The sequence below is a fragment of the Sus scrofa genome, chromosome 1, assembly GCF_000003025.6.
Source record: "Sus scrofa isolate TJ Tabasco breed Duroc chromosome 1, Sscrofa11.1, whole genome shotgun sequence".
Classification (NCBI taxonomy): domain Eukaryota; kingdom Metazoa; phylum Chordata; class Mammalia; order Artiodactyla; family Suidae; genus Sus; species Sus scrofa.
In genome coordinates this window covers 243234211-243261292 of record NC_010443.5, presented here as the reverse complement: position 1 = coordinate 243261292, position 27082 = coordinate 243234211, and the positions used below count along the sequence as shown (strand labels likewise).

Below are 27082 nucleotides of genomic sequence, written 5' to 3'. Positions count from 1 at the left end.
CTCTAGAGCGTCTGCCATCATGCTCTGCACCGCTAACCTCTGCATAGTCTGAAAGGCCAATGTACAGGTGTACCTCAACTCAGAACAGCCACGCTCCTAATGTTGAACATGGACATTTTTATAACTCAGTGCACATTCTGATTGTACCTGAGAAGCTAGCTATTTAAAGGAACCCAGAGGTGAATTCTTTTGTAAAGAATCCTTTTGTATTGCAATCAATTAATCCCTTAATGTATCTGTTTTGTAAGTTTGGACTTTTGTACATTGGGTTTACCTTAAGCTTCTCTCCTGAGGCATTCTGAGCAGCGGTGGTTAACATGCCAGACCATTCTGCCTATCCACAATGTAGATGACCAGGGCATGGCTCCTTCAGTATCTTCTGCGGAACTACCTTGGCCAAAACTGTGGCCAGGATGCGGCAAGAAGCAGCAGGGGCTGAAAGCAGGCTTACTGCCAGCAGTATTGCTTGAAATGCCTCCATGTTCTGGATAAAGAAAAACAAAGCTTAATTGCTTGTGGTGAAATGAAGCAGTCTCCCTGTTAAGTAGCAGTGGTTATTTTTATTGGTAGTAATTGAACAGTGTTTTGCAATTTGTGAAACAGTGTGTTGTGTTCTGTAAAAAGATTTCATGAAATGGTGGGTCCTTTGAAACCCTCCTTCCTGTTCTGCTCCACCTCTGTTCTCTCAACCCCCCTCAGGCTCAAAAAATACAAAGATCACAAGTCTTCAGGTAGAGAGTGGTTTTCTAGTAAAGAAGAAAGAGATAAGGAAGGCTACCTTGCCTCCTCTTGTGGGCTCCTATTTCATGAGATCAGGTAGTCTTCCATTTTTTTCCAAGCCCTCTGATGCCTGGAAACTGGGAACACAATAAGCCAGCTGTGTCACACATCCCAACCCTGTTTTCCAAGGGGGAATTTCTGGCACAGGAAGCATCTAATAAAGTAGGAATGGGCCAGTTGGAACAGATGAGGCTACTAGTTCATGTAAATAATAACAGTAGGGCTCCAGAGTGTGGGTGCCCAAGGTGAAGGAGCAGGGGGATCCCTCTATTAAAGACAAGTTGGAAGAATGGCTGGGACAGACAACTGAGGCAGCCACAGGGACCCAATCAGCTGAGGTTTTTAACAACATGCCTGGAGATGACTCTCTGTTATTCATGGATCTTGCTGTCACACAAACCTTAGAGAGGAGCTGCTGCTTCCATGCCAACCCACTAAGTGGTAAGTGGAGCGGCTGCCAAGCAAGACAGAGCTATGTCATCTGGGCAACGGACTTCCCAGGGCTGGTGCTGGGTCTGTTAGAGCTCTGGAGCTGGTAAGCCCTTCCTCTGTGTGCATAAAGACTGAAGGGGAAAGAAACCACTTCATAGTCTCTCTTCCTCCCAACTCATATTTTGATAGGTAAACTGGAAAATCCACCCAGTCCCTAGAAGAAACTTTCTAGTCATTGAAACCACTTCACTCTGCAATGTTTATTCCTTTCTTCACTTACCCACACCCATCAAATCCAGGATTTCCTCATTCTTTTAAATTTAGTTCCTAATTGTTTTATGACAATAACATACCTATAAGTATTTTCTTAAGGTTTGTAAAGTGTTTGCATTGTGTCTTCATTTGAATGTGTTTGCAATCGCTCCGCTCCAGGAAGAACTGAAATGCTGTGTTGTGAGCATGAAGTGAACAGGCTGTTTTGCTCCAGCCACTTTTCTTGTACAATCACGTGGATGGACTAGATGCCCTCAGGTCTTTTCCATCTTCAGTTTCTATGACTGTGGAATAAATGTTCAGATAGAAACTTCACTTCCAGATGTACTGCTGGCACTCATTGTCTTTGGGGATCCTAACAGGACACCCAGCGATGCTGTGACTTAAGCTTGTTTCTTCGGTATAGTCCAAAGTAGCACAAAATACACTGAGCAAACTCAGGGCCTTGGCATCATGAAGTTAAACTGACATAGCTTCGTCTGAGAGACATTTTAGGCAAAGCCACAATATTAAGAGATCTCTGAAAAACTCTGCCTTGACCACACTCACTTAGTAATTCAACAAACATTTGCTAAACAACACAGGTGACAAGTGCTAGAGTCACATTTGTGAATAACATGGGCATGGTGTCAGACCTCAGGGACCTTCTCATAATATGTCCTTTTCACAACCTGTAAACCAAGAGCGCTATCATAGCTAACATCTACTGAGCACCCATATTAGCAACTGTGATCTCATTTAATCTTCATTGCAACTCCATGATAGGTACTCTAGACTTAGTCTAGAGTAGATCAACTAGACCTCTAGTTTATAGATGGAAAGACTAAGGGTCAGGGAATGATGTGAGTTGCCCACAATCACAGAGCTAATAAGAGTAGTGGCAGAGATTCATAAGCTAGCAGTTCAATTCCAAAACAATCATATTATAATGTCAGAATACTGCTTACTGGCTTATAACTTCCTCTTCTCCCTCCAGTCTTTCTGCCATATTGCCTCCCATCCATATTTCAGCCTGACCCCCAGCTCCAGAGAAAGCTGATATGGTAACTGCACCCATCTTGGACCATTGAACTCAACACTGTAGTCCTTGAGTCTCACAGAAACAGTGTTTCAGTCATTTCTTTTTGCTTTCTAATCCAACCAAGAACTGGTCCAAACACCATTGCAAACCACTCAGCAGGTCTGCAGTCTCAGGCATTTTGCAATTAGCTGCTGGCAAACTTTTCCACCACGAATCTGCTAGCTAGATGCTTTCTTTATACAATCTTTTGGCATGTACCCAAATCAAACTTTGTAAAAATATAAACCTACTATAGCCCGGTTCAATCACCAACTACCTAAGTCTATTTTGTACCACTTAGTCATTCTTTTTTGGCAGGAGTGAGAATACCCTTGGCATACAGAAGTTCCCAGGCCAGGAATCCAACCCAAGTCACGGCAGTGACAACACCAAATCCTTAACTGCTTGGCCGCTAGGAAACTCTGTGTCATTCATTTTTTGGATGCTTATTTTGAGCTAGCCATTGGGCTTGCTACAGAAAGATACAAAGCAAATTCTGATCCCGTGGAGTTCAGCCTGGGTGGGGGACACAAACTGGAAAAACAATGGGGCATGTACGCTGATAAACGCACATTGGGTACTACAGGAGCAAAGAAGACACTTGCCTGTGTGTGTGTGTCTGTGTGCGTGCATGTGCATGCACTGAAGACACTGAGTAGAGGGTAACAGGAATCCCAGGTAAAAGAAATAGCACGTGCAGTTCTGGAGCTGGAAACTACAGCAATCAAGGTACTTAGGAACATCAAAGAGTTCAACATAACAGAAACATAAAGCACAAGGTAAGTGGAAAGAAATAAGGACAAGAAAGAGAAAAGCAGAGACAGGATCACTGTGCTAAACTGGATTTGTATCCTCAAGACTATAGGGACCACTAAAGGATTTTAAGCTGAAAATGGATATGTGAAAAGATCAGCATCCTCAGCACTCAATGGAACTGACTGTCACATGCATTCAGTTGGTTTGTAGGGCAATGACCAAATGAAGTTAACTTTTTGATATTCCGGAATTACTTGGCCATGACATCACTAGGAGACATGGACTTAGAGACAGACATAGATAAACACACATGGCCTAGATGCCAAAAAAATTATCAATCTTGTTTTTCCTAGAAACAGGAAGAAAATGAAGAAGGAAACACTGACCTCTCAATTTATGTGCAAGATGCTATTTTGAGCATTTACTAGATTTTAGGCATTATACTAGATATTTTGTACATATTGACTCATTTCATCCTCAGTCCTATAATACAGTTATTATTTTATAGATGAAGAAACTGAAACATTGCTAAAGTTAACTTACTAAGTGGTAGGGCCATTCCCACTCAAGTCTAACTTTGTAGGAAACACGTTTAGCACAGCTCTTGAAATCACAAAAAGCACTCCACAAATGCATAAATGCGTTGGGTGAGCAAGGAACAATCTAAGATCCTTTTGGCTCAATTCTACTCTAGAACAAAGTGCTATGGGAACTCTCAATGAACAGGGAAATAAAATTTAGTCCTAATCTAGAGCTTGCAAAGAGGTCCTAACTCAAATTAGAACAACTGAGGATAAATATACTAGGTTTACAGAAGTCTTCAGAAAGACTTCAAAAAGACACAGAAAGTATTTTCATTTATTATCTCCTTGATGACAGGAACTCTTTGGTACAGGTGTCCACTTAAGGCAAAAGAAAAAACTGGAGGTCAGATTGTCACAATTTGATTCTGCTTTTAAACTGAATGACCTTGGAGCCTGTTTCCTCATCTCTAAAATAGGGACATGGTTTGAGTCCCTTTGCAATTCTTATATTCTAGGTTTCAAGCCATTACACTCCACAGATTTCAGTAATGTGAACTCCTCAGAGCATGTCACTATTGTATTAACATGAACATGCTATGGTTCCAATTTTGTCTACAATTTCCCTCCAAAAAAAAAAAGGCTAAATCTGTAATAAGAGAAGCCCTAGCTATCACAAGTTGCCTCCAACAGTGGTGTTAGTTTCAGAATTCATTTCAATTCCTTTTGTTATTGCCACAAATGAAATTTAAAATGCAGTCATGTATTTTAGGATAATCCAAATTTAAAGAGTGTATCTCAGTATGAGGAAAGGTTGTTTCCACTGAGAGGGTAGAAAAAAGGAATATCTGAATTCACTCATTGGTCCAATAAAACAGACTTCTGTAGATTTGTTAGCAGAAGCAGGAGCTGAATTAACTTAAGCATGCAAACCTTTGCTGAGGATCATGTGCCAGGCCCTCTGCTGGATACTGGGGATTTGATTGCTAAAACACTGTCCTTTGCATGTCCTGACTTTAGTCATTGTGAGGTATGCTATAAATAAGACCTTAATAACTAATGTTCAAAGGAGACCAAATTGGGCAGAAATCCCCAGAAGGTAAAGCCCAATGTTTCCTTATGGTGGAATAACTGCAGATCTAGGAAAATTTTGAGTTATTTCCATGCCTGGATTCCTACTGTGTAAACCAAATCCAACTTAGATGTAATCCACCAATGTTCTACCTACTCTCAGCATAGCTGTCTTATGTCAGGCAGGTTAGACTTTACGGTAAGAATTAGTTATAACTTACCCACTGGTATTTGGGTTTAATCAGTGAATTAACAGTTCTCAGGGAAAAACCTTAGGGACCAAAATTTAAAGCCATTCCATACCACTCAAGTGGCACATCCACAGGATTATGTGGACACAACTTCTACCCTTGAAGAACAAAGATGCCTGTGGATCTGGACAGAGAATAAGAAAAAAACAAGGAATCCCAGTAGAAATTCATGTAAGAATGCAACTGCCAACAGAAACAGCTGAACATATTTGAAAAAGATCTCTAGAGCAGCAATTAAGAAGGTAAGAGCCAAGCCATGCAGTTAAGGCATACACCTTAGGGTACAACAACCCTGATCTTGGTCCAGATTGCTGAGACAATTTCCAAAGTAACAACTAAAGAAAAAAGAGTAAGAAACCATTTCTACAACACCTGAAATGTTTTAAAAAACAGAAGGGGGGGGACTCTAGTAATTCCACAATCATCTTTAAAACTGGCATTGATAGGCATTACTTTCAAGAAAATCTCTTTTTGAAAATCTCTATGGATCAAGAGCAGTGATTAACTTTCTTAGTATTTGTTAAAATTCAAACTTCCTTTAAGAAATTTTGATCCTTTAAGGATCTTTTGCAGATCTAAAGAAAAGCTATGAATAATGTACTCACAACACAGCAAAATTTAGTATACTATTTGTGGGTATTCCTGAAGCCCATTCATTAGCCTCTTCTGTAATAGGAAGCCAGAATGCCCCAAATCACCACTGGTTTTGGTCGTTATCTAAAAATGACTTTAAGAGTTCCTCTTGTGTTGCCTGGGCCTCAAACTAATTGGAACTAGGGGATCTTTCTAGCTAAAGGAACTCCCCTCCCCCAAATCCAGCTTCCCATGGGACAGTGGTGTTTTTCAGGCTCCCTTATCCCTTAGTGCTGAGATGCTGGCTTTCTTAGTCAAGCATCATCAACAGTTAATAAACCTAAACCACCACTGCCCAAGCAGTCTATTTGTGCTCCAATCTACAAACTTAAGCCCATGCTTCTCCTATAAGAGAAGAGCAAGGAAAAGGTGCCTATTAATGAATGCAGATGCACTATATACCTAGGAGCAGGGCTGGACCCCCCTCATGGATGTGTATGTGTGTTGGGTAGAGGGGGTACGGGGATCAAGAGACCTGTGATTTCTTTGATGACACTGTAAGATTCCCTAATTTGACTCGTTTCTTAACCCATACCACATGACTCTGGAACTCATGGCAAGTCATGCTGATTAGAGACAGTGACCACCAAAGGACATGGAATTTGCCCTTACTTACCCATCTTCTAAGAAAGGCGGTGATCAAGAAGGGATCCATTTCATACAACTCTTTAGCACAGATATGGAAGTCGTCTGGCTTGCTAGTTACCATAAAATTTGTCATTCAAGTTGCCGTAAAACTTGTAATTCAATAACTCTCAAAACTAAAGTACCCAGCAGTCTGATACCCCTTGGAAAACAAATCACAATCTCTTATCCCCCTGGTGAACTATGAAAAAGAACTACATAGTCAAAAAAATTGTCATCTTTTAGGCAGGGTTTCTCCCCAGAACAAATTCAATAAAACTGGCATAAAAGCATTTCAATTAATCAGAGAAATAAATACTGCTAGCCTCTTAATCTAAGTTGATTTTTTTCTGTTCAAGAGAATTCAATTCAAAAACAGCAGGTATAAAATCAACTAATAATGACAAATACAAAAATCTCAAAGGATAACATGAACACAAAAGCAAACTGAATCCTGCTTTAATTGAAGCTTGTGGAGTATAAAGTCCAATAGAAACATTACAGAGAATCTTCTGGAAAACAAGAGCCACAACAACCCCTGTGGACAGGCAGATGAGAGTAATTCATAGCTCACCAAGGCCTCCCTGGAACAAGTTCCCCAAGCACCCAGAAGATCTCTTTACCATCTCAGTCCTGCATGCCATCCTCTCCAATTGTGAGTTCATTATAAGATAAAAGGGGATATAGTATTTGAAATTATTCTGGCCTCACAAAATTTAAAGATATCAGTGAGCAGAACATTTAAAACTTAAATAACAAGGAAGCCAGCTGACCTTAACAAATTACTTAGCTAGTCAATAAGAAATGGACTGAATCATCCTGGACATAAATTTCATTAAGGCTTCAAACCATCCAGGAAACAGCAGCACAATGATACCATTTTATAACCCAAGTGTACAAAAAGTTTACTGCCCAAACAAGTACTATTTATGCTCGTAGACAGCTTATTTCTAAAAGATCACCCACAAGTAGCCATGTGTCTCCATGTGTTCCTTTCTCTGTGTCACAAATACCAATTTGACTTCCTCAGGAGGAATGAACAATCCAAGATTATACAGTGGGCCTGAAGAAGATACTAAAAAGTCTAAAAGCAGGAAATACACAAAGCTGGTAGAGGAGACAAATAAAAGTTGTTTGTAATTCATTCTAAAACCCAAGACTTGCATTACCAGTCCTTTCCCCCAAAGTCATCTAGCTATTAGACAGGACAACCTGTCTACAAAGGAAAGGGAGTCGACAGACAAACTGCCTTGCAGGTGACAGTCAAGGAGAGAAGAGGTAGAGGTTTGGTGGTTAATGACTAAGTGCCTGTCTAGCCAGCTCGTCGTCTTCTCTGGCCTTGGATCAACCAATGTAGATGCGATGGAAATCATTGGCACCAAAAGCAGCATTGCACTTGGGACATTTGCGCTGGCGGGTGTCATAGCGGGTCTTTACACACTCAAAGCAGAAAACATGAAAACACTTGGTAAGTACAGCATCCTTTTTACGCATGTTGCAACAGGGACAGGTCAGACGTGCCTGGGGAAAAAAAAAAATCAGTCAGACCAACCATAATGATTTATGACCCAAAAGGCTCTTATATATAAGCAAAGAGCAAGAAAATCCACTAAGCACTAATAGCACCATCCCCACCCCACTCCCAGAATAAACCATTTCTCATGAAAGTTACCTTCATGTAAAAAAGTTCAGTACTTACTCTCCTAATCTGTTAGTGGGCCACTGTGGGCCTAAACAAAGAACAGAGACAAATTACTAAAGCAGTTTTTCTAACCTTGTAATCCTTTATCTCCTCCATCAGAATCTCATCACATTTGGGTACGTTGTCTGGCTTCTTTGTGGTCTCCAGCTTCCTTCGCAGTCTAGAGATGTCCTCCTGTGGTGGGACAGCATACCCATTACACACTTCCCCAGACCTGCCATTTTGGGGAAAAATTCATTGCTCCAACTTAAACTTTCTGTTGTAGAAAGAAAGCACTTTCAGTCCTTTCAAGTCTAATTATCTTACAGGAATGTAGAGTAATTGCAAATGACAAGCTATTTTCTTTTGTTTCAGACAAGCAGTTGTAATCAAACCATCAAACTCAGCTGCATCTAACTACTGTCAATCAGTTCTATGAAAATACAATCTAAGAGTTTAAAGGGACTAAATTTTTATTTATTTGCTTTTTAGGGCCACACCCACGACATAAGGAGGTTCCCAGGCTAGGGGTCAAATAGGAGCTGCAGCCGCCAGCTTATACCAGAGCCACAGCAACGCCAGATCTGAGCTGCATCACCTATACCACAGCTCATGGCAACACTAGATCCTTAACCCACTGATCGAGGCCAGGGATGTAACCTGCAACCTCATGGTTCCTAGTCAGATTTGTTTTGCTGAGCAACAACGGGAACTCCTAAAAGGATGAAATTTTTAAAAAAGAAGAGTTCCCACTGTGGCACAGTGGTTTAAGGACCTGGCATTGACTCAGTGGCGGCGAGGGTTCAATCCCCAGCCCAACACAGTGGGTTAAGAATATATCACCACAGCTGTGGCACAGGTCACAGCTGTGGCTGATTCAATCCCCGGCATGAGAAATTCCATATACCACAGGTGCAGAAAAAAAAAAAAAGATGAAAACTTGACAGACTACTTTAGTTTAAGATAATTAGTTTTAAGCTGAGGATAGACTGGATTAAAATTCACAGATTTATAGACAAGGATAGAAAGGCATTGTGAGAAACAGGTAGCATGCAAAAAATAGAAAAATTCATGTCTTTATGCTGCTACTTCTTTACAATTTCACTAACCCATTCAAGTAAATATTTCTTTCCTGTCCATTAGGTAGCACGCACCATGACAGGATTTGGGGAATGTTTTCATCAAAGAGCCTCCTTATCTTCACTCAAGGAACTTATAATTAAGTAAGAAATGACATACAAAAGATCACTCTTTCATAACATAGGTCACTTCACAGTTCAGAAACCACCTAACAGGTAAAAAGTAAAGAAAAAACAATTGACCTGGGCTCGTTTGAAATTGAACATATCTTTTTCTTTGGTGACACTGTTTTCCACAATCTCATCCTGAAAATCATGTAGCTTCTTCTGAGCCAACTCCAACTGTGCTTTGAGGTCATCTGCAAGCTGGGCTGCCTCCATTGCCTATGAGGGATGTATGATTACATTCCTTATCACCACTTATTTCCAGTAAGACAACAGGTTAACCCAAGCCCAGGGAATAAAATGAACCTATAATTGCATCACTGCTATACTTATTTGTTTGTCCAAAGATGAACAGTCGCTTTAGACTACAGAGTAATCGATCATACCTTACGTTTATTCATCTCTAAGGCTTGGGTCCTAAGACCCAGCTCCTTCTCCCCTGTGCCAATGTTGCTTTGTAACAAGTGCTCCTTCTCTTCCAGTTTTCTTACCACCTGTAACTGGGCATCAACCTTAGAAAAAGAAAATCACATCTTAACAAAAACAGGAAGGAAAAAAAACCCAAAAAACAAAAACACTGACAGTTCTGTTAATCCACAGGCCTAAAAATCTGTTAGAAATCTCAAACTATTACTGATCTTACCCATGAATCCTTCAACTTACTTGCAAGACTGTGATAATTCTTTCATTCCAACATTCAAAAGTAATCAGGAAACCACCCTTACAGTTTCTCATGCAGCCATCTAGAAATTTTTAACACACTACAGCACATGCACACAAAGACACACACATTTTTAACATAGAAAAGCTAAACAAACAAATCCCTTAATGATATATTTTAAACATTTTCCATATTAGCAGATCCGTAATTATTTAAACAGATGTATTGTACTGCACAGTAGGGATATGTAATTTATTTATCAGTTCCCTAATCAGGTAAGTTTAGTTTTTAGGGCTTCAGGGTTTTTCCTTTTTACAAAAAATGCCATAATAATCATTCTTTTACATTTATCTTCACGTAGAAAGTGCCCTCTTCAACAGAATTTTGGAAAGCTTTATTCATTCTAGTCACCTGAGTCTTGAGAGTCAAAACCTGGTCTGCCAGCTCTTCCTTCTCTTCTTTTAGCAGTTTATGGATCTGATTGGATTTGATACGTTCTGACATGAGCTTGAAGTTTGCATCATCTTTCTCCCTCAACTGCTGCATCAAACGGATATTCTGCTCCTGCATGTCTTCAAAGGCCTGGCCTGTGACATCCATCTCAGAGAGGAGAGCTTCTTCCTCCTAAAATAAGAATCATGTTATTTTTTTTTCTTTTCCAATATGGTTTATTATAGTATACTGAATATAGTTCCTTGTGCTATACCATAGGACTTTGTTGTTTATCCAGTCTATATTTAATAGTTTGCATCTGCTAGTCCCAAATTCCTACTCTAATCCTCCCCCTTGCAACCACAAGTCTGTTCGCTACATCAGTGAGCCTGTTTCTGTTTCATAGATAAATTCATCAGTGTCATACTTATTTATTTTATTTTGCTTTTTAGGGTCAAACCCACAGCATATGGAGGTTCCCAGGCTAGGGGGTCGAATCGGACCTACAGCTGCCAGCCTACGCCACAGCTATAGCAACATAAGATCTGAGCAGCGTCTACAACCTACACCACAGCTCACAGCAACACTGGATCCTTAACCCACTGAGTGAAGCCAGGGGTCGAACCCACAACCACATGGTTCCTAGTCTGATTCGTTTCCGCTGTGACACGACAGGAACTCCAGTGTCACACTTTAGATTCTACAGATAAGTGGTATCATATGGTATTTGTTTTCCTCTTTCTGACTCACTTCACTTAGTATAATCCCTAGGTCCATCCACACAGCTGCAAACAGCATTACTTCATACTTTAGTATGGCTGAGTAAATTCCATTGTTATATATATGCACCGCATCTTTATCCATTCCTCTTTTGATGAACATTTAGGTTGCTTTCACGTCTTGGTTATTGTAAACAGTGCTGCTATGAACACAGGGGCACATGCATCTTTTCGAATTACACTTTTGTTCAGATACATGCAAGGAGTGGGACTGCTAGATCATATGGCAACTCAATTTTTAGTTTTTTGAGAACTTCCATACTATTCTCCATGATGGCTGCACCAATTACATTCCCACCAAGAATGGAACATTCATTTTAATAGAACCTTCTAATTCCAAAGAAATGTGCACAGGAAACTAAAGTTTCCCACTATTCATTAAGAAATAAATTAACATAGTGAGGAGAGACTTAGTTTTAAAAAGCCTAGTTTTATCACTAGGTTTGCCCTCAAATCAGAAGAAGCTCTATTATCTGAAGTCACTGGCTTTGATTTTTGGTCTGATGCTCATTAACTGATCTGTATTCAAAGCTCCACTTTTTACAAAAGAAATGTATATAGGTTCTAATAAAGTTCCTCTTTTCAAAATATTTAATGATCAATTTACCATTAAAACAGTAAACATACATGGTTTTTCCATACATTTTTTTGTATCTTTATTATCAGATGTTAAAAAATTCAGTGGGACTTAAAAATGAAGAAATACATGTTCCTTATGAGAAGGGGACAAGTCCGTATAGTTCTATGATCCAGAAACCACCACAGTTAACATACTGGTTATTTATTTGGGGGACACGTTTATCTTAGTTCCAAATATTTATAATCATAATGTATATAAAATTTTATTTATCTTTTTATAAACTTTTATATTCATTATATCCTCTGATTCCAGAAAGCTCTCTTAATAGACAGTATTTCAATCACTGGTTATCCATTTGAAAATAAAAATAAATTTCCTTCCTTACAAATATAAAACAAAATAACTGAAGGATGAGAGAATTCAATGCAAAAACAAATGAAAAGGAGAAAAAAATATTACCCCCAACTCTGAAAGAAAAAAAAAAAAGATTTGGATAATAGGGCAAATTTCACTGTCAATAACTTACCTGTCAAGGAACATCTACTGAAAAAGAAAGTATCCCCACCTGCTTGGCCATGGCCAGCTTCTTCTGCAGGTACTCTATCTGCTCCTCTACTGCTCGGATCTTCCTCAAGGCATCCTCATCGGCCATTTTCTTATTCTCTTTTTTCTCCTTATCCTCCAGGTCCTTAAGTCTTTGCCTCAAATCTTCCAACTATAGGAGCAAAGAAATCATACAAAAAGAAAACCAAAAAAGCTGTAATACAATTTCAAAAATTAATTAATACTGTGCACAGATGGAGGGCCCATAACACCAAAGAAACCTTTATGGAATTATGAAAGGAGATAAATGATATGCTAGCATATCACATCACAACCCTTGATCTTCTAACATCACTCCATTTCAACATTACACGCTTCTTCCATAGGCAGCATTTTTGAGGAGTGCACATGTACCTTTCCTTGGAATGGTAGATCTCACGCTTTTTTTCTAGGCCTCTAAGTTTTAAAAGAATACAACGTTCTTCCCAAACATAGTCAGAAAAAGAAAATCATCATGATAATGATTTATATGGCAAATGGGGGAACAAAAAGTTTGAAAAGACTACTCCTTTACCCCGTAATTCGGATATACCTTACCACCTAGTGGAAAACCTGGAAATCTCTATTTTAGATGGTCTTTGAAAGGGAAGAAAAGGTTGAATTTTAAACACTAACTTTAAAAATAAAGAAACTACAGCCTTCGGAAGTGTGAAGGAAAATCCCACAAATGAAGATTTTGACCAGAATGATAGGTAGTGGCAGACTAGATTACCTCTGCCTTAGACTTCTTCTCAGCTGCCATTAGCTGAACTTTGTCTCTCTGTTCCTTTGGGGCAGAGCGGTACATATCTAGCAATAGTTTCATCTCCTTTTGGCTCTCCTGTGCCTTCCTATGATGAGGGTGGTAGAGGGGAATGGTGTAATGAGAAAACAAAGGGCATCAGAGCAAGGGAATTTTGAATTGTGCAAAATATTTTACCACAGTTCTACTTTACACTTTATATCACACATCTAAAAGACAAAACTTGCACAGATTATCAAGAGACTTCTGGATATACTCAAAAAGTATAGGAAAATAAGTTGTATAAAGGAATCATTTCTCCCTTCAGATCAAGTTCTCCAATATAAAGTTATAAAATACTTGTGGTACTTCTTAGATAAGCAAGGTTCTGGGGCCCCACTCCTAGAAACTGAGGCTCTAGGTCTGGGATCGGGTTCAGGAATGTATTTTAAGTAAATCACTTAGATGACTGCTACTACACTTTGGGGGGCAATTTTACCTTAAAGAGATGAAGAGGAAGAGATTTAAAAAGGGAAAAAAATCAGTTTAAAATGAACTTGGAGTTCCCACTGTGGTACAGCAGGTTAAGGATCCAACATCATCTTTACAGAAACATGGGGTCATTCCCCTGCCCAGCACAGTGGGGTCTGGCATTGCCACAGCTGTGGCAGAGGCCAGCAGCTGCAGTTTGGATTAAGACCTGGTCTGGGAACTTCCAGATGCCGTAGGTGCAGCCAAAAAAATAAAAATAAACTGCTAATCCTTGATTTGATAGTTGAGTGATTGATTAACCATTAGATACAGACTAAAACTTACTAAATTTGCAAACCTCATAACTATTCTTTTATATGCTAAAGAAGTTCAAATGTTTTTAGCACAGTGGCCCCTCAAATCCATACAAAATCCCAATAAAGGCTCAACCATGACCAGTGGGGAGCAAAAAGTAACCTGTTCTATCAGAAAAGTTACTGGTTGTGCAGGAAGAGAAGGGGAAAGATGTCAAATTATGGCAGTGTTTCATTGACTTAAAGGCCTGTCTTACTGTTTGAGTGCCTATGGGAGTAAACCTCCTAGAAATCTCTTAAAATGATCTGATATATACACAAACTACTTAGCAGGCAATGAAATCAACACTGTTCAAGTTATAGTGATACAATTCCATCTACTATAATTTAAATTACAATTAATGCCAACAATCTGCCCAAATCTAGTAAACAGCAGTAGTTAATTTCCAAAAATGCTCATGAGTGTTACTTTAATCATGACACCCCTCCCTTTCATCTGGATTCATAAAGAATAAGGCTACAGCAAGAGGGTTTACTGAGACCTGATCAGTGAACCAGACCACATGATAGCCATGCAGGCCATTGTAGCTGTACATTTGATGAAGAATCAAGACCACATTAATTGTACATTTAGTTACACTTTAAATAAGCTATGTCATCATTCAATCAGTTGATGCATGAAATCCTAACCTTAGCTTTTGAGTCAGAAACAGTTACTCTAAACATTGCTCTTACTTGAGTTCAATCTTCAATTGTTTGATAATTTCTGCTTCCTTTTTCCTTCCATCATCATGTTTCCCTTTCTCTTTATCCTTAGCAGAATCTCTTTCTTTTTCTGACTCTTTTAGTTTCTGCTTCTCACGTTCTCTCTCCTTTTCCTTCTCCCGCTCTCTTTCCCGTTCTCTCTCTTTCTCCCTCCTTTCTCGTTCTCGCTCTTCCTCATCCCTTTTGGACTTAATTTCATTGACTTCCTCCTGAGATGTCTTCGAGGTAGCGGACTGGGCGGGTAAGTCCTCAGGATCTTGTTTTAGCTCTGCAGGCTCTTCTTTGGGGTCCTCAGTACTGGACTGAGACTGCAAGAGGGCACTGCCACTGCGCAATCGAGTCTAGGAGGGCAGGAAGGAAAGCATTACACACACTTATGACAACCACACTGCTTTTCTCACTCTAAAACAGCTTTGCAATCTTAACAACAGATAATACTTATTCCACTCCTCCTGGTTACCTTGTTCAGGTCAGACTGGGCTTCTCTCAGTTTCCGCTTATACCTCAGAACCTCCCCTTTCAGCTGGTGATTGTGATTCTGGAGGCTACTGATGAGGTGACGCATCTCCCGGTTTATGGGGCCTTAAATACAGCAATGGTAAAGTTATGAAGAGTTGTGACAAGGGCAAAGGCACAAGGAAACAAAGTGTAAAGCATATGAGAGACCTCTGAGAAACAGGGACAATTACCAAAAAGAAGATTCCTTCCCAGAAGATGAAAACAAAATTGGCCAATCTGAGGTGAAAAACAAACACCCAGGCTGTAAACCAAAATGAATAAGATTTGATTTAAGGTTTTTTAGGATTTTCTCCACTCCAGTTACTACTAACGGTGACCACACTGTGTCTTTCAAGGAAGGCATGTGCAGCAGACAAACTGTAGAGCTACACTACTTGTACCTGCTTGTTCATTGGCAGCAAGGGTCTGCTCAAATTCTATCCTCAGCATTTCATACTCCTTGCGGACCTGGGCCAGTGTATCTTCGAGCTGGATCACTTCAGTCCTCAGCTTCTTATGAAGACTAACCTCATCCCGCTGCATACAGAGAAGGAGCCAATCAACAATTCTTAATGTGGAAATGTCATCATACTCTATTCTGCTCAACATATTCTATTCATGTATCATATTCTATGATGACATTTCCTAAATTTTATCTATAAGGATCTAAAAAAAAAAAAAAAGAATGAAAGAAAACTTCAAGAAAAGAGCAATTACTCTTATAAGTCTCATTTCAATCAAAACTTAACAGCACCAGACAGCTACAAAACACTGGTTTGAATGCTGGCAGGAGACTGAAGAAATATAGGAAATGGTCCCTAATACCAGGAATATTACAATTTAGTTGGAAAACTAAAGAATAAAACAGTATATAAATAATAAAGTAAGATATATTAAATTCAATTCATTTGGCAGACACAGTAAAAGACCAGCTACTATAAACATAACCTTAGAGGCTATGGAAAATATAGAAGTGAACACATGATTGAAAGTTTCTGCCTTAAAAAAACTATTTACATATACTATCTAATGGACTGTAAGCAGTGCTGCAGCTTCTATACACTATTCTCCTCCATGCACCTAAGATTCCAGCCATACTAAACTATTCTATATCTGCTATTGTCACTGCTGGAACACCTTCTCCCATTTTTATCTACCAGTAAACTTATATTTATCCTTAAGATTTATACTTCACTTTTCGCAGGTGGAATTCATAGTCATATCAGATACTCTGTCTCCTTTATCACTGCACCTTCTGGATGCACTCCATTATACCACACTGCATTCTACAGGATACTATTCTCCCCACCAGACTGTATTATCCTTGACGGCAGGATGCCCACCATGTAGCAGAGTAAAGAACTACAGCCACTCTATAAATGTTTGCTGAATGAATAAAAGATTAACTGAGCATGAGGGTATAAAATTCTAAAATTTATGAGGGAGAAAGCTTATATACAGAAACCAAAGTTCGGCCATTACCTCAATGAGCTCAACTTGGCGCTGGTGGGTCCCCCTGGTGCCATGAAGCAGGGTCCGAGCCTCATCCAAGTGTGCTTTCAACTGCAGGCTCTCATTGTATAGGACAGAGAACTGTGATTGCATGCAGCGATATTCCGGTGTCTCCTTGACCACTTCCTCCACTGCGCTTCGCAATTCCACCTTAGGAGAGCCCAAAGAAAAGAAAAATCAGAAGCAGAATCTAGTATCTGTGCCCTGGATGCTAGCCAGGAAATAACATCTTAAGCTCATGGACATCTTCTGCAATTGAGACAAGCTTTACAAAATATATCTACCTATGCCTTTAGTTTTGTAAAATCTATCTCAAACTAAATTAGACCTCCAAGAGGTGGTACCTAGTACCTGTATTCTTCCCTTCAAGAATTGTTTTAAATGATATGTGTTTAATATCATGCATTAACCTAAATCCAAGGACACTAGATGAGCCCTATAAAATCTGTGAGATCTAGGGACAAGGAAGAGCAGTATGAAATTCCTCAGTATACAGTTTAAGAACATAGTTGAGGACCCCAGTCACTAACTTGTTATCTTTATTGATAGTCACAAAGAAAAATATTTTTGATATGGCATCAAAAATACTTAAGTTTCTCCTAAGCAACTGTTTACCCAAACACTTTAACTGATTCAACTCAGGTTATTCTGGTTTTGTTTTTTGTTTTTTCGGTTCAAACATCTTTTATACACACCCACACATACACACACACCCCAAAACAAATTAAAGTATATAAGACAGGTGGTTTTGACTGAAAGAGGGATGGGAAGACTTCAGAATCCATTTTCTCCCCACCCCCCTAATCAAGAATCAAGAACCAAGGAAAGAAAATTCTAATAGGCAGGTTTGAAAACCAACAAGATCACTGATCATGTTTCTTTCTCTATTTTGGCAGAAACTGCAAAGCCAATTTCTGTGGCCTACATTTGGCAATTACTGACATGGGAGTGGCCTACCTACTGTATGAATGTGCTTCTTGTATTTATGGTATACAAGCCCTGTTTCTAAAATACATTTTTATTGGAGACCACTGAACTGCTGAACTCTGCAGAAAGCAAACTTGGTAGTGCAAAAGCATGATAAGCCAAGGAATGCTTGTGATGGCGAAAGCCAGATAAGCATGTTTGCCGACATGGAGTTCTAAAGTGCAGGGTCTCCTGTCAAAATAAAATAAGGGGCTTATACATTAACTATGTTGGTCTTTAAGCAACTGCACTATATCCTAGATGTATACACCTTTGACTTTTATTGGTAGTAGTCTCCCTAAATCTCACTAAGAGATAGCTTCGACACTCCCTATGCCTGCTTTTGCTCACTAACCTCAACAGGTCACTTTCCCTAATAAAAGCCCTATGGGCTAAAGCCTAGGGGCCTTTGTTCAAAGAAACAGAGTGCCTCCTGGTCCCCCACTTTTCATGTTTTATATGCTGCGCCATCCCTCTTTCAGGATCTCCCGTTGACCTGCAGCACAGGATGCAGCACATTTTGGATCCTCAGCCTAGTTTACCCAACTCCTCACTTTTCTCAATAACTCCTAAGTTAGAGCACTTTGATTCAGTCAGTGTATCTCTGCAGGTAGCTTTAAATCCTTTTCACGGCAGGGTACAAATATTAAGTAAATACACAACTAAATAAATAGATAAAGCAACAAAATCTTACATTTTTTTCCCCTCATAAGTTATAATGGTTCACAACATGTGTGTGAGCTAATCAGCAAAAAGTTTCGTTTTACTGCCCCTCAGAGCTTTGCCTCCTACCTTCAGCTTTTCATTTTGTGCAGTGACTTCTTCAAAGTCTTGCCGAAGTTTCTCCAGTTCACAGTGACGGTTCTGAGCCAACTCTTTGTTCTCCTCAAGCTCCGCATTCATCTCCTCAAACTGGAGAAAAGGAGGAAATAGTAAAATAGGAATAAAGAAAATGAATGAATAAATCATCCCCTCTCCCAAGCCTCCATCTCTACTGATCCATTCTTCTAGCAAAACCCCACCTAGCCTCTTGCGAACACAATCCTAAGTACCTAGAAGAACCCTGACACCAGGCCAAAGAACACATCCTGAGGGAGTCAAGATTTTACCTTCCGGGCATTGATAGTGATTGTGCCACCATAGAGACTGCTGCCTGCACCATATACTTTATAACCTTTCGAATTCACCTACGGAGAAGACATAGATTGTTTAGTGAGAGACCCTAAAATTTTAGTCCAACAACCAAAGTAATTTCAAAGAAGTCTGTTTTGTCCCCAAATACTACTACTTGGGGGATATCCTCCAGTCCATCCCCTCTGAGCAGAGGCCTGAAAATAATTCTAGTTTCCAAACTGTGAATAAAACAGCACTTGCCCGCTCTAGGACTTCTGCTAAGTGTCGGTTGAGTCTCTGTTCCCTCTTACGAATTTTGTCAATATCCCATTGCAGGTCATCAATCATGGACTCTAGGACAGACACTCTTGACTCCGCTGTCTCCACCTTACTCTGCAACTTGGAGAACTACATCCCAAAGAGAGGTGTTCAAAAAAATATAGGAAAAAAAAGACTAAGTCAGAAAAGGAATACCTTATATCCTAAATGCCACAAGATTAACTTTTGTTCATGCATCATTATAGATAAAATTTAGGTAAAAGAAACTTTATCCTCTTCCTAACATGAGTGTAAACTTGAAATCACAGGTTCTTTTAACGGTATTGGATCAGTCACAATCATGAAAACTGCAGAAGTCTATATGATAAGTCTTCTTTGTTTGAGTTAAGATTCAATAATTTTTCACCCTCTAAGAAGCGCCATTTCCCTAGACAGACCACAAACCCATCAGAAAATGTTATTTTTTAAGAGACAAAAGATAATATCTTTGATTTTACCAAATATTTTAGAAGATAAAAATTCAAATACATATAAATATATATGCACACATACATATGTGTATGTATCTCTCCCTCTCACACATGGCAACTATCTTTACCCCCAACCTCCCCTTCCCACATTCCCACACATATTAATCCAAAGAGAATGAAAGGGAAACTTCCATTCTTTTTCAAGCTGAGCCAGGGGCAATCTAGAATCAGATGTTATAAAGACACAAAAACCTATGTTGTTCTCTGCTTATTTAGGAGCCATATACAGCTAATGATATTTAATACTTTAATTACAAAACTGTTACATATTCACACTAATCTATACATATCCCTTGTGTTAGTTTTAAAATATGGTCCCCAAATTCTTTGACAGCCCTCTCATCAAAATGGTGTCACTGTCCCCACCTCTTGCATCTGGGTCAACTTTAGTGATCAGTAGAAACGAAGCTACATAACTTCTAGTCTATGTCTGAAAGGCCGTTCAGTGTTCTTAAAACACTCATTCCCTGGAAGAAACCAGCAGCCATGTAAAAAGTCCAATTACTGTGAAACTGCCATGTTGGAAACACGATGTGTAGGCACTTCAGTGGACAACTAAGGTAAGCTCGTAGCTGACAGGTGGCATCAACAGGCAGCCGTAACAGTCATCTTGGACATCAACTCAGCTGAGCAAAGCAATGTGTCTCTCCATCTTAGTGATGCTAACCAAGAGAGATCTAGGAAAAGGCTGGTATAGGAAGACTTTTTCATCTTGGTGGCACCCAGTTTATTTCTTAAAACATGACAGAAATTTATCCTATTTTTTTTTTTTTACTACACTCCAATTTATTTATAAGCACCACTATACTCTAACCCCTTTGAAGGCTGATGAGAATTTACTTGTATTAATAAATTTCCCAGGGAGTTCCCGTCGTGGCCCAGTGGTTAAGGAATCCGACTAGGAACCATGAGGTTGCGGGTTCCGTCCCTGCCCTTGCTCAGTGGGTTAACGATCCAGCGTTGCCGTGAGCTGTGGTGTAGGTTGCAGACACGGCTCGGATCCCGCGTTGCTGTGGCTCTGGCATAGGCCAGTGGCTACAGCTCTGATTCAACCCCTATCCTGGGAACCTCCATATGCCGAGGGAGCGGCCCAAAGAAATAGCAAAAAGACAAAAAAATAAAAAATAAAAATAAATAAATTTCCCAGATGATTCCCATGCAACCAGCCCAGCATGTACCTTGGCACTGAAGTTTAGGAAACAGGGCATAATAAAGAACGTGGGCTTTGAAGTTAAATGAACCTACATTCAAAGCACAGTTCAATCTCTTTCTTGGCTGTGTCCTGACCAGTTACCAATTTCTTTGAATCTGTTTCCTTGGCAGTAAGATGAGCATTATTTGACCATTAGAGATAAAATTCATAAAGTGCTTAAGTGCTAGGCACTAAGTAGATGTAACTATTAACTTAATAACAAGCACAAAGAGTTGGGGGGCACAAAATGGGTCAAATTTCAGCAGAGTCCTATAAGGCTTAACATCACTTTGTCTCAATCATTTTACATAAATAAGTAACAACCCAAATCTTGACAAGGTTTCATCATGGTGCTATTTGTGTCCAGGTCTGGACTGAAAACCCACATTCCTCATGTTCATAGGTCATTATAAATGCAGTAGTTCCTACTGCTCTATTCTCAGGTGAGTTTCTACCAATGCACTGTTCAGTAACACCGTACATGGTTTTTTATATCTGGAGTACTTTATTATTTGGGGATTTGCTGTGTTGTTTTATGAAACTCCATGATCGTATTTCTCCCTAAAGACTGAGACCCTAAAATGTCTGTTTAAACAGAGACAGAGTCAAGGAAAAGTATTCAGTTATTTCCTTCCTTTAACCTTTCCTTGGCTTTTGATTTCTCAGAGCTGGCTGCTTTAACCTGCCCTATATGTTCTTAATATAAAAACTGGATTTCTACAGTAAGACGAGCTTCAAAGCATTCAGTATTCAAATCAATGTCCCCACAGACCAGTGGAAACCGCCATCCTCCTATCTAGTCAAGTACCTCCTGAGACATGGTGCGATGCTTCTCCTGAAGGAGGTCTGTCAATTCCTGAAGCCTCATGTTCTCTTGTGCGAGGAAGGAATTCAGCTCTTGTACTGCTTCCTCCACTATCAGATTATCTGAAGAAGAAGGACTATACTTTAGCTTAGCATCTATAATGTCAAATTTTACCACTATGTTACCCAACGAAGCAATGACATGCTACCTCACTTTATTATCCCGAAAATTGCAAGAGGGAGGCTGACTTTTATTATCTTCACTTGACATATTAGGTACCTTAGAGGACTTGGTTCTTAATTAGAGGACCTGCTTAAGGAAATGAGCCAAGCTTGCGCTTCTGCAGAGGTAGACACTGAGGCAAGGTCACCTAACATCCATACCTTTCTATAAAATCAAAATGCCTTGAGAAAAGAAATGGAGAGGTTTTATAACTTGATTCAGATAAGGCACAATCACCCAAAAACTGCATTTTAGAATTGTGGACAAGACAGAGGTATCTCTAATCAGTGTCAGCTTAACAGAAATAAAATTCCATTTTCTAAGGCTATCACAAATTCCTATTATTCACTAACACTAACATGAATATCTCTCTACTGAGAGAGAAGGATGGGGCAGGGGCTGCAATTTCCTTGTTCAAATAAGCACCTATAAAATCATCAAGAATAATTCTCAACAAAATCTTAGCCAACCGAATCCAACAACATACCAAAAAAATTATACACCATGACCAGGTTGGGTTCATCCCAGGTTCAAAAGGATGGTTCAACATACGCAAATCAATCAGCATCATACACCACATTAACAAAAAAAAGGTCAAAAATCATATGATCATCTCAATAGACGCAGAAAAAGCATTTGACAAAGTTCAATATCCATTCATGATCAAGACCCTCGCCAAACTGGGTATAGAGGGAACATTCCTGAATATAATCAAAGCCATTTATGATAAACCCACAGCAAATATAATACTCAATGGGGAAAAACTGAAAGCCTTCTCACTCAAATCTGGAACAAGACAGGGATGCCCACTCTCACCACTGCTCTTCAACATCGTTTTGGAAGTCTTAGCCACAGCAATTAGACAAACAAAAGAAATCAAAGGCATCCATATAGGAAGAGAAGAGATCAAACTGTCACTGTATGCAGATGATATGATACTATACCTAGAAAACCCTAAGGACTCAACCCAAAAACTCCTTGAACTGATTAATAAATTCAGCAAAGTGGCAGGATATAAGATTAACATTCAGAAATCAGTTGCATTTCTGTATACCAGCAATGAAACATTAGAAAAGGAATACAAAAATACGATACCTTTTAAAATTGTACCACACAAAATCAAATACCTCGGAATACACCTGACCAAAGAGGTAAAGGACCTATATGCCGAGAACTATAAAACCTTAATCAAAGAAATCAAAGAAGATGTAAAGAAATGGAAAGATATTCCATGTTCATGGATTGGAAAAATCAATATTGTGAAAATGGCCATCCTACCCAAAGCAATCTACAGATTCAATGCAATCCCTATCAAATTACCCATGACATTTTTCACAGAACTAGAACAAACCATCCAAACATTTATATGGAACCACAAAAGACCCAGAATCGCCAAAGCAATCCTGAGAAACAAAAACCAAGCAGGAGGCATCACTCTCCCAGACTTCAAGAAATACTACAAAGCCACAGCCATCAAAACAGTGTGGTACTGGTATCAAAACAGACAGACAGACCAATGGAACAGAAGAGAGAATCCGGAAATAAACCCTGACACCTATGGTCAATTAATCTTTGACAAGGGAGGCAAGAACATAAAATGGGAAAAGGAAAGTCTATTCAGCAAGCATTGCTGGGAAACCTGGACAGCTGCATGCAAAGCAATGAAACTAGAACACACCCTCACACCATGCACAAAAATAAACTCCAAATGGCTGAAAGACTTAAATATACGACAGGACACCATCAAACTCCTAGAAGAAAACATAGGCAAAACACTCTCTGACATCAACATCATGAATATGTTCTCAGGTCAGTCTCCCAAAGCAACAGAAACTAGAGCAAAAATAAACCCATGGGACCTCATCAAACTGAAAAGCTTTTGCACAGCAAAGGAAACCAAAAAGAAAACAAAAAGACAACTTACAGAATGGGAGAAAATAGTTTCAAATGATGCAACTGACAAGGGCTTAATCTCTAGAATATATAAGCAACTTATACAACTCAACAGCAAAAAAACCAATCAATCAATGGAAAAATGGGCAAAAGACCTGAATAGACATTTCTCCAAAAAGATACACAGATGGCCAGCAAACACATGAAAAAATGCTCAACATCGCTGATTATAAGAGAAATGCAAATCAAAACTACCATGAGATACCACCTCACACCAGTCAGAATGGCCATCATTAATAAATCCACAAATAACAAGTGCTGGAGGGGCTGTGGAGAAAAGGGAACCCTCCTGCATTGCTGGTGGGAATGTAAACTGGTACAGCCACTATGGAGAACAGTTTGGAAATACCTTAGAAATCTATACATAGAACTTCCACATGACCCTGCAATCCCACTCTTGGGCATCTATCCAGACAAAGCTCTACTTAAAAGAGACACTTGCACCCGCATGTTCATTGCAGCACTATTCACAATAGCCAGGACATGGAAACAATCCATATGTCCATCGACAGAGGATTGGATTCGGAAGATGTGGTATATATACACAATGGAATACTACTCAGCCATAAAAAAGGATGACATAATGCCATTTGCAGCAACATGGATGGAACTAGAGAATCTCATACTGAGTGAAATGAGCCAGAAAGACAAAGACAAATACCATATGATATCACTTATAACTGGAATCTAATATCCAGCACAAATGAACATCTCCTCAGAAAAGAAAATCATGGACTTGGAGAAGAGACTTGTGGTTGCCTGATGGGAGGGGGAGGGAGTGGGAGGGATCGGGAGCTTGGGCTTATCAGACACAACCTAGAATAGATTTACAAGGAGATCCCGCTGAATAGCATTGAGAACTATGTCTAGATACTCATGTTGCAACAGAAGAAAGGGTGGGGGAAAAACTGTAATTGCAATGTATACATGTAAGGATAACCTGACCCCCTTGCTGTACAGTGGGAAAATAAAATAAAAAAATAAATAAATAAATAAAAATAAATAAATAAAAAAAAATAAAATCATGAAGAATAAAGACAAGAGCGTAGAAATACTTACCATAATCTAGAATACTATGCCAGAGGCACTCCCAAGGCTCTAAAACCAAAACGCACACTACCATTCACAAAGTAGTAAATCTATAGAATTTACCATACCAAATTAGTATATTTAAAGTCACGAATACTATAGCTGAAATCCAAATGTTGGTAAATGAAAACAGGTTCTCTCAGGATATATGCTTGCTGCCCGTTAGAGGCAGTTATCAAGAAGTAAATTTGTCATCACTCTTTAGAAACACAATACAGGTTGGTCATGTGGTAGTTTTCATGGTTTTCAACCAAGACTGCTCATCAGAATCACTTGTGGAAACTTTAAAATTAGTTACTCCCTTAGGACCTTTCCTATCCTACTAAATAAGAACACATATAGGCAGGGCCAAAAAAGAGTATCCCCTGAAAACTCTCAAAGTGATTTTAATTCATGAATTCATAACCCAAGGTAAGAACTAGGGTTAATTTTAGTCCTCTTAATGGCTTAAGCTATTGAGAAAAAGACCTAGAATACAATAAAAGCTCAACAAATTCTTAGTGAATTAATAAACTAGCTATTAAATGCAATTCTTTTGAATCAAGAACCAAATAAACACAAGGAAAAAAATAAACCACTAAGTTATAGTTGATACTACAATGCATACCATAGACATCTTTATCTTTTAGAAAGTTGAGCTTATCAATGGTAACTGCCTTTTATGTTGTAAATAATAGATCAGCTGTTTGTAATTTTTTTTTTTTTTTTTTTTAGAGCCATACCCACAGCAATATGAAGTTCCTGGGTTAGAGGTGGAATCAGAACTATAGCTGCCAGCCACAGCCACAGCAACATGAGATCCAAGCCACATCTGCAACCTACACCACAGCTCAAGGCAACACTGGATCCTTAATCCACTGAGCAAGGCCAGGGATCGAATCCACATGCTCATGGATCCTAGTCAGGTTCATTAACCATTGAGCCATGAAGGGAACTCCTGTAGCTAATGTATTTGTTAATTTAAACCCTACGTTAAAACGCATACCATCAAAAAGAATAATTTTAAAGCACTGTTAGTTCCTTTTTAAACACAACAATTCTTAAACCTGATATTCATTTATAAAATCAAATTTAACAATGACAGAGCCTCTGCATATGGCATATTATCTGGTATAATATCCATATGATATATCTGTTTGGCATGTTACTAGTGTTTAAAAGTACCTTTTAACTATTCAAGTAGAACCAAGGGAAGAAGGAAGTTACAGATCACTTTACATTAGGTGACAGAGAAGATTTATAACCATTCATTCTCCATTATGTAAGTGCCCATACCAGAAACAGTGCAAGACAAAAGAAAAACAATGAGAGAGGCAAGGCACGGCACCAAGAGACAGAGCTTAGCTGGGAACGCACAAGTAGATACAATATATGTTCACAAAAGCCTGGGAGGATACAAACAATATTGTTTACAGTCGCTGTCTTTGGAAAGTGAGATGGGAGGACTTTTGTAAGTCTACTTTATGTGATTTCTGACTTATCTACCTTAAAATAAGTCTGTTATACAAATAATAAAACACAGAAATACACACACACAAATTGAAAAGCAAAAGAAACCTTTGCCCACAAGGTTTTCATAAGTCCTTAACATGCCTCCTCTTTTGATTCTATTGATAATTTAGCCCAAGTACCTTTAAAAACAAAATTACAGAGTAAGAAAAATTTTATTTGCCCATCCAATGGTTCAAGCTCCATTACAGTCAACATAGTTCTTTCGGAAAATAAAGGTTAAACATCTTAATGATAATCAGAGAAATTAAGATGTTACAACTAGACCATTATTATTATTTAAAAGGGCATTTAAGAAGATGCAACTTAGCTACACAAATACCTGACTATGCTATACAAATATAAGTTTCTGCATCAATACTAAATAGAAACATAATTATATCAAATAAGAGTTTCATTTCAAATAAAAACTTTTCCAACACTGAGATTTTTAAACACTGAGATCTGACAATACTAAAATTTAAGCCAACTCTTTTTGAAAATATTAAATGGAAAAAAAACCAAAACCATATTAAAACTGACTCTTTGAAGTCAACATTCAGTTTCTAATAAGCAAAGAAAAGGTGTTCCCTTGTGGCGCAGAAGGTTAAGGATCTGGCATTGTCACTGCAAGGGCTTGAGTTGCTGTTGTGGCAAAGGAACTTCCATGTGCCGTGAGCATGACCCCAAAATACATCTATATATGGAAAAAATTTTAAAAATATAATTACAGTAGTTAAAACATTTATTACCACTAATAAATCAATGGCCAATACTACATAT

General features: G+C 38.9%; 1 protein-coding gene across 1 annotated transcript in view; it reads right to left on the bottom strand.

The window, feature by feature from the left end:
* Positions 6828–27082, bottom strand: part of RNF20 (ring finger protein 20) — a 28755-nt gene continuing 8500 nt past the window's right edge. Inside the window, exons 6-20 of the mRNA XM_001926594.6 lie at positions 21551–21669; positions 19003–19149; positions 18738–18815; positions 18421–18540; positions 16633–16812; positions 15552–15687; positions 15113–15234; positions 14623–14993; positions 13094–13211; positions 12344–12493; positions 10399–10611; positions 9713–9838; positions 9405–9545; positions 8176–8277; positions 6828–7922 (exon numbers count right to left, since the gene is read on the bottom strand). Of these exons, the coding sequence (XP_001926629.2) occupies positions 7746–7922; positions 8176–8277; positions 9405–9545; positions 9713–9838; positions 10399–10611; positions 12344–12493; positions 13094–13211; positions 14623–14993; positions 15113–15234; positions 15552–15687; positions 16633–16812; positions 18421–18540; positions 18738–18815; positions 19003–19149; positions 21551–21669 (2300 nt within the window). The 3' untranslated portion in view covers positions 6828–7745. The remainder of the gene's footprint in view (positions 7923–8175; positions 8278–9404; positions 9546–9712; positions 9839–10398; positions 10612–12343; positions 12494–13093; positions 13212–14622; positions 14994–15112; positions 15235–15551; positions 15688–16632; positions 16813–18420; positions 18541–18737; positions 18816–19002; positions 19150–21550; positions 21670–27082) is intronic.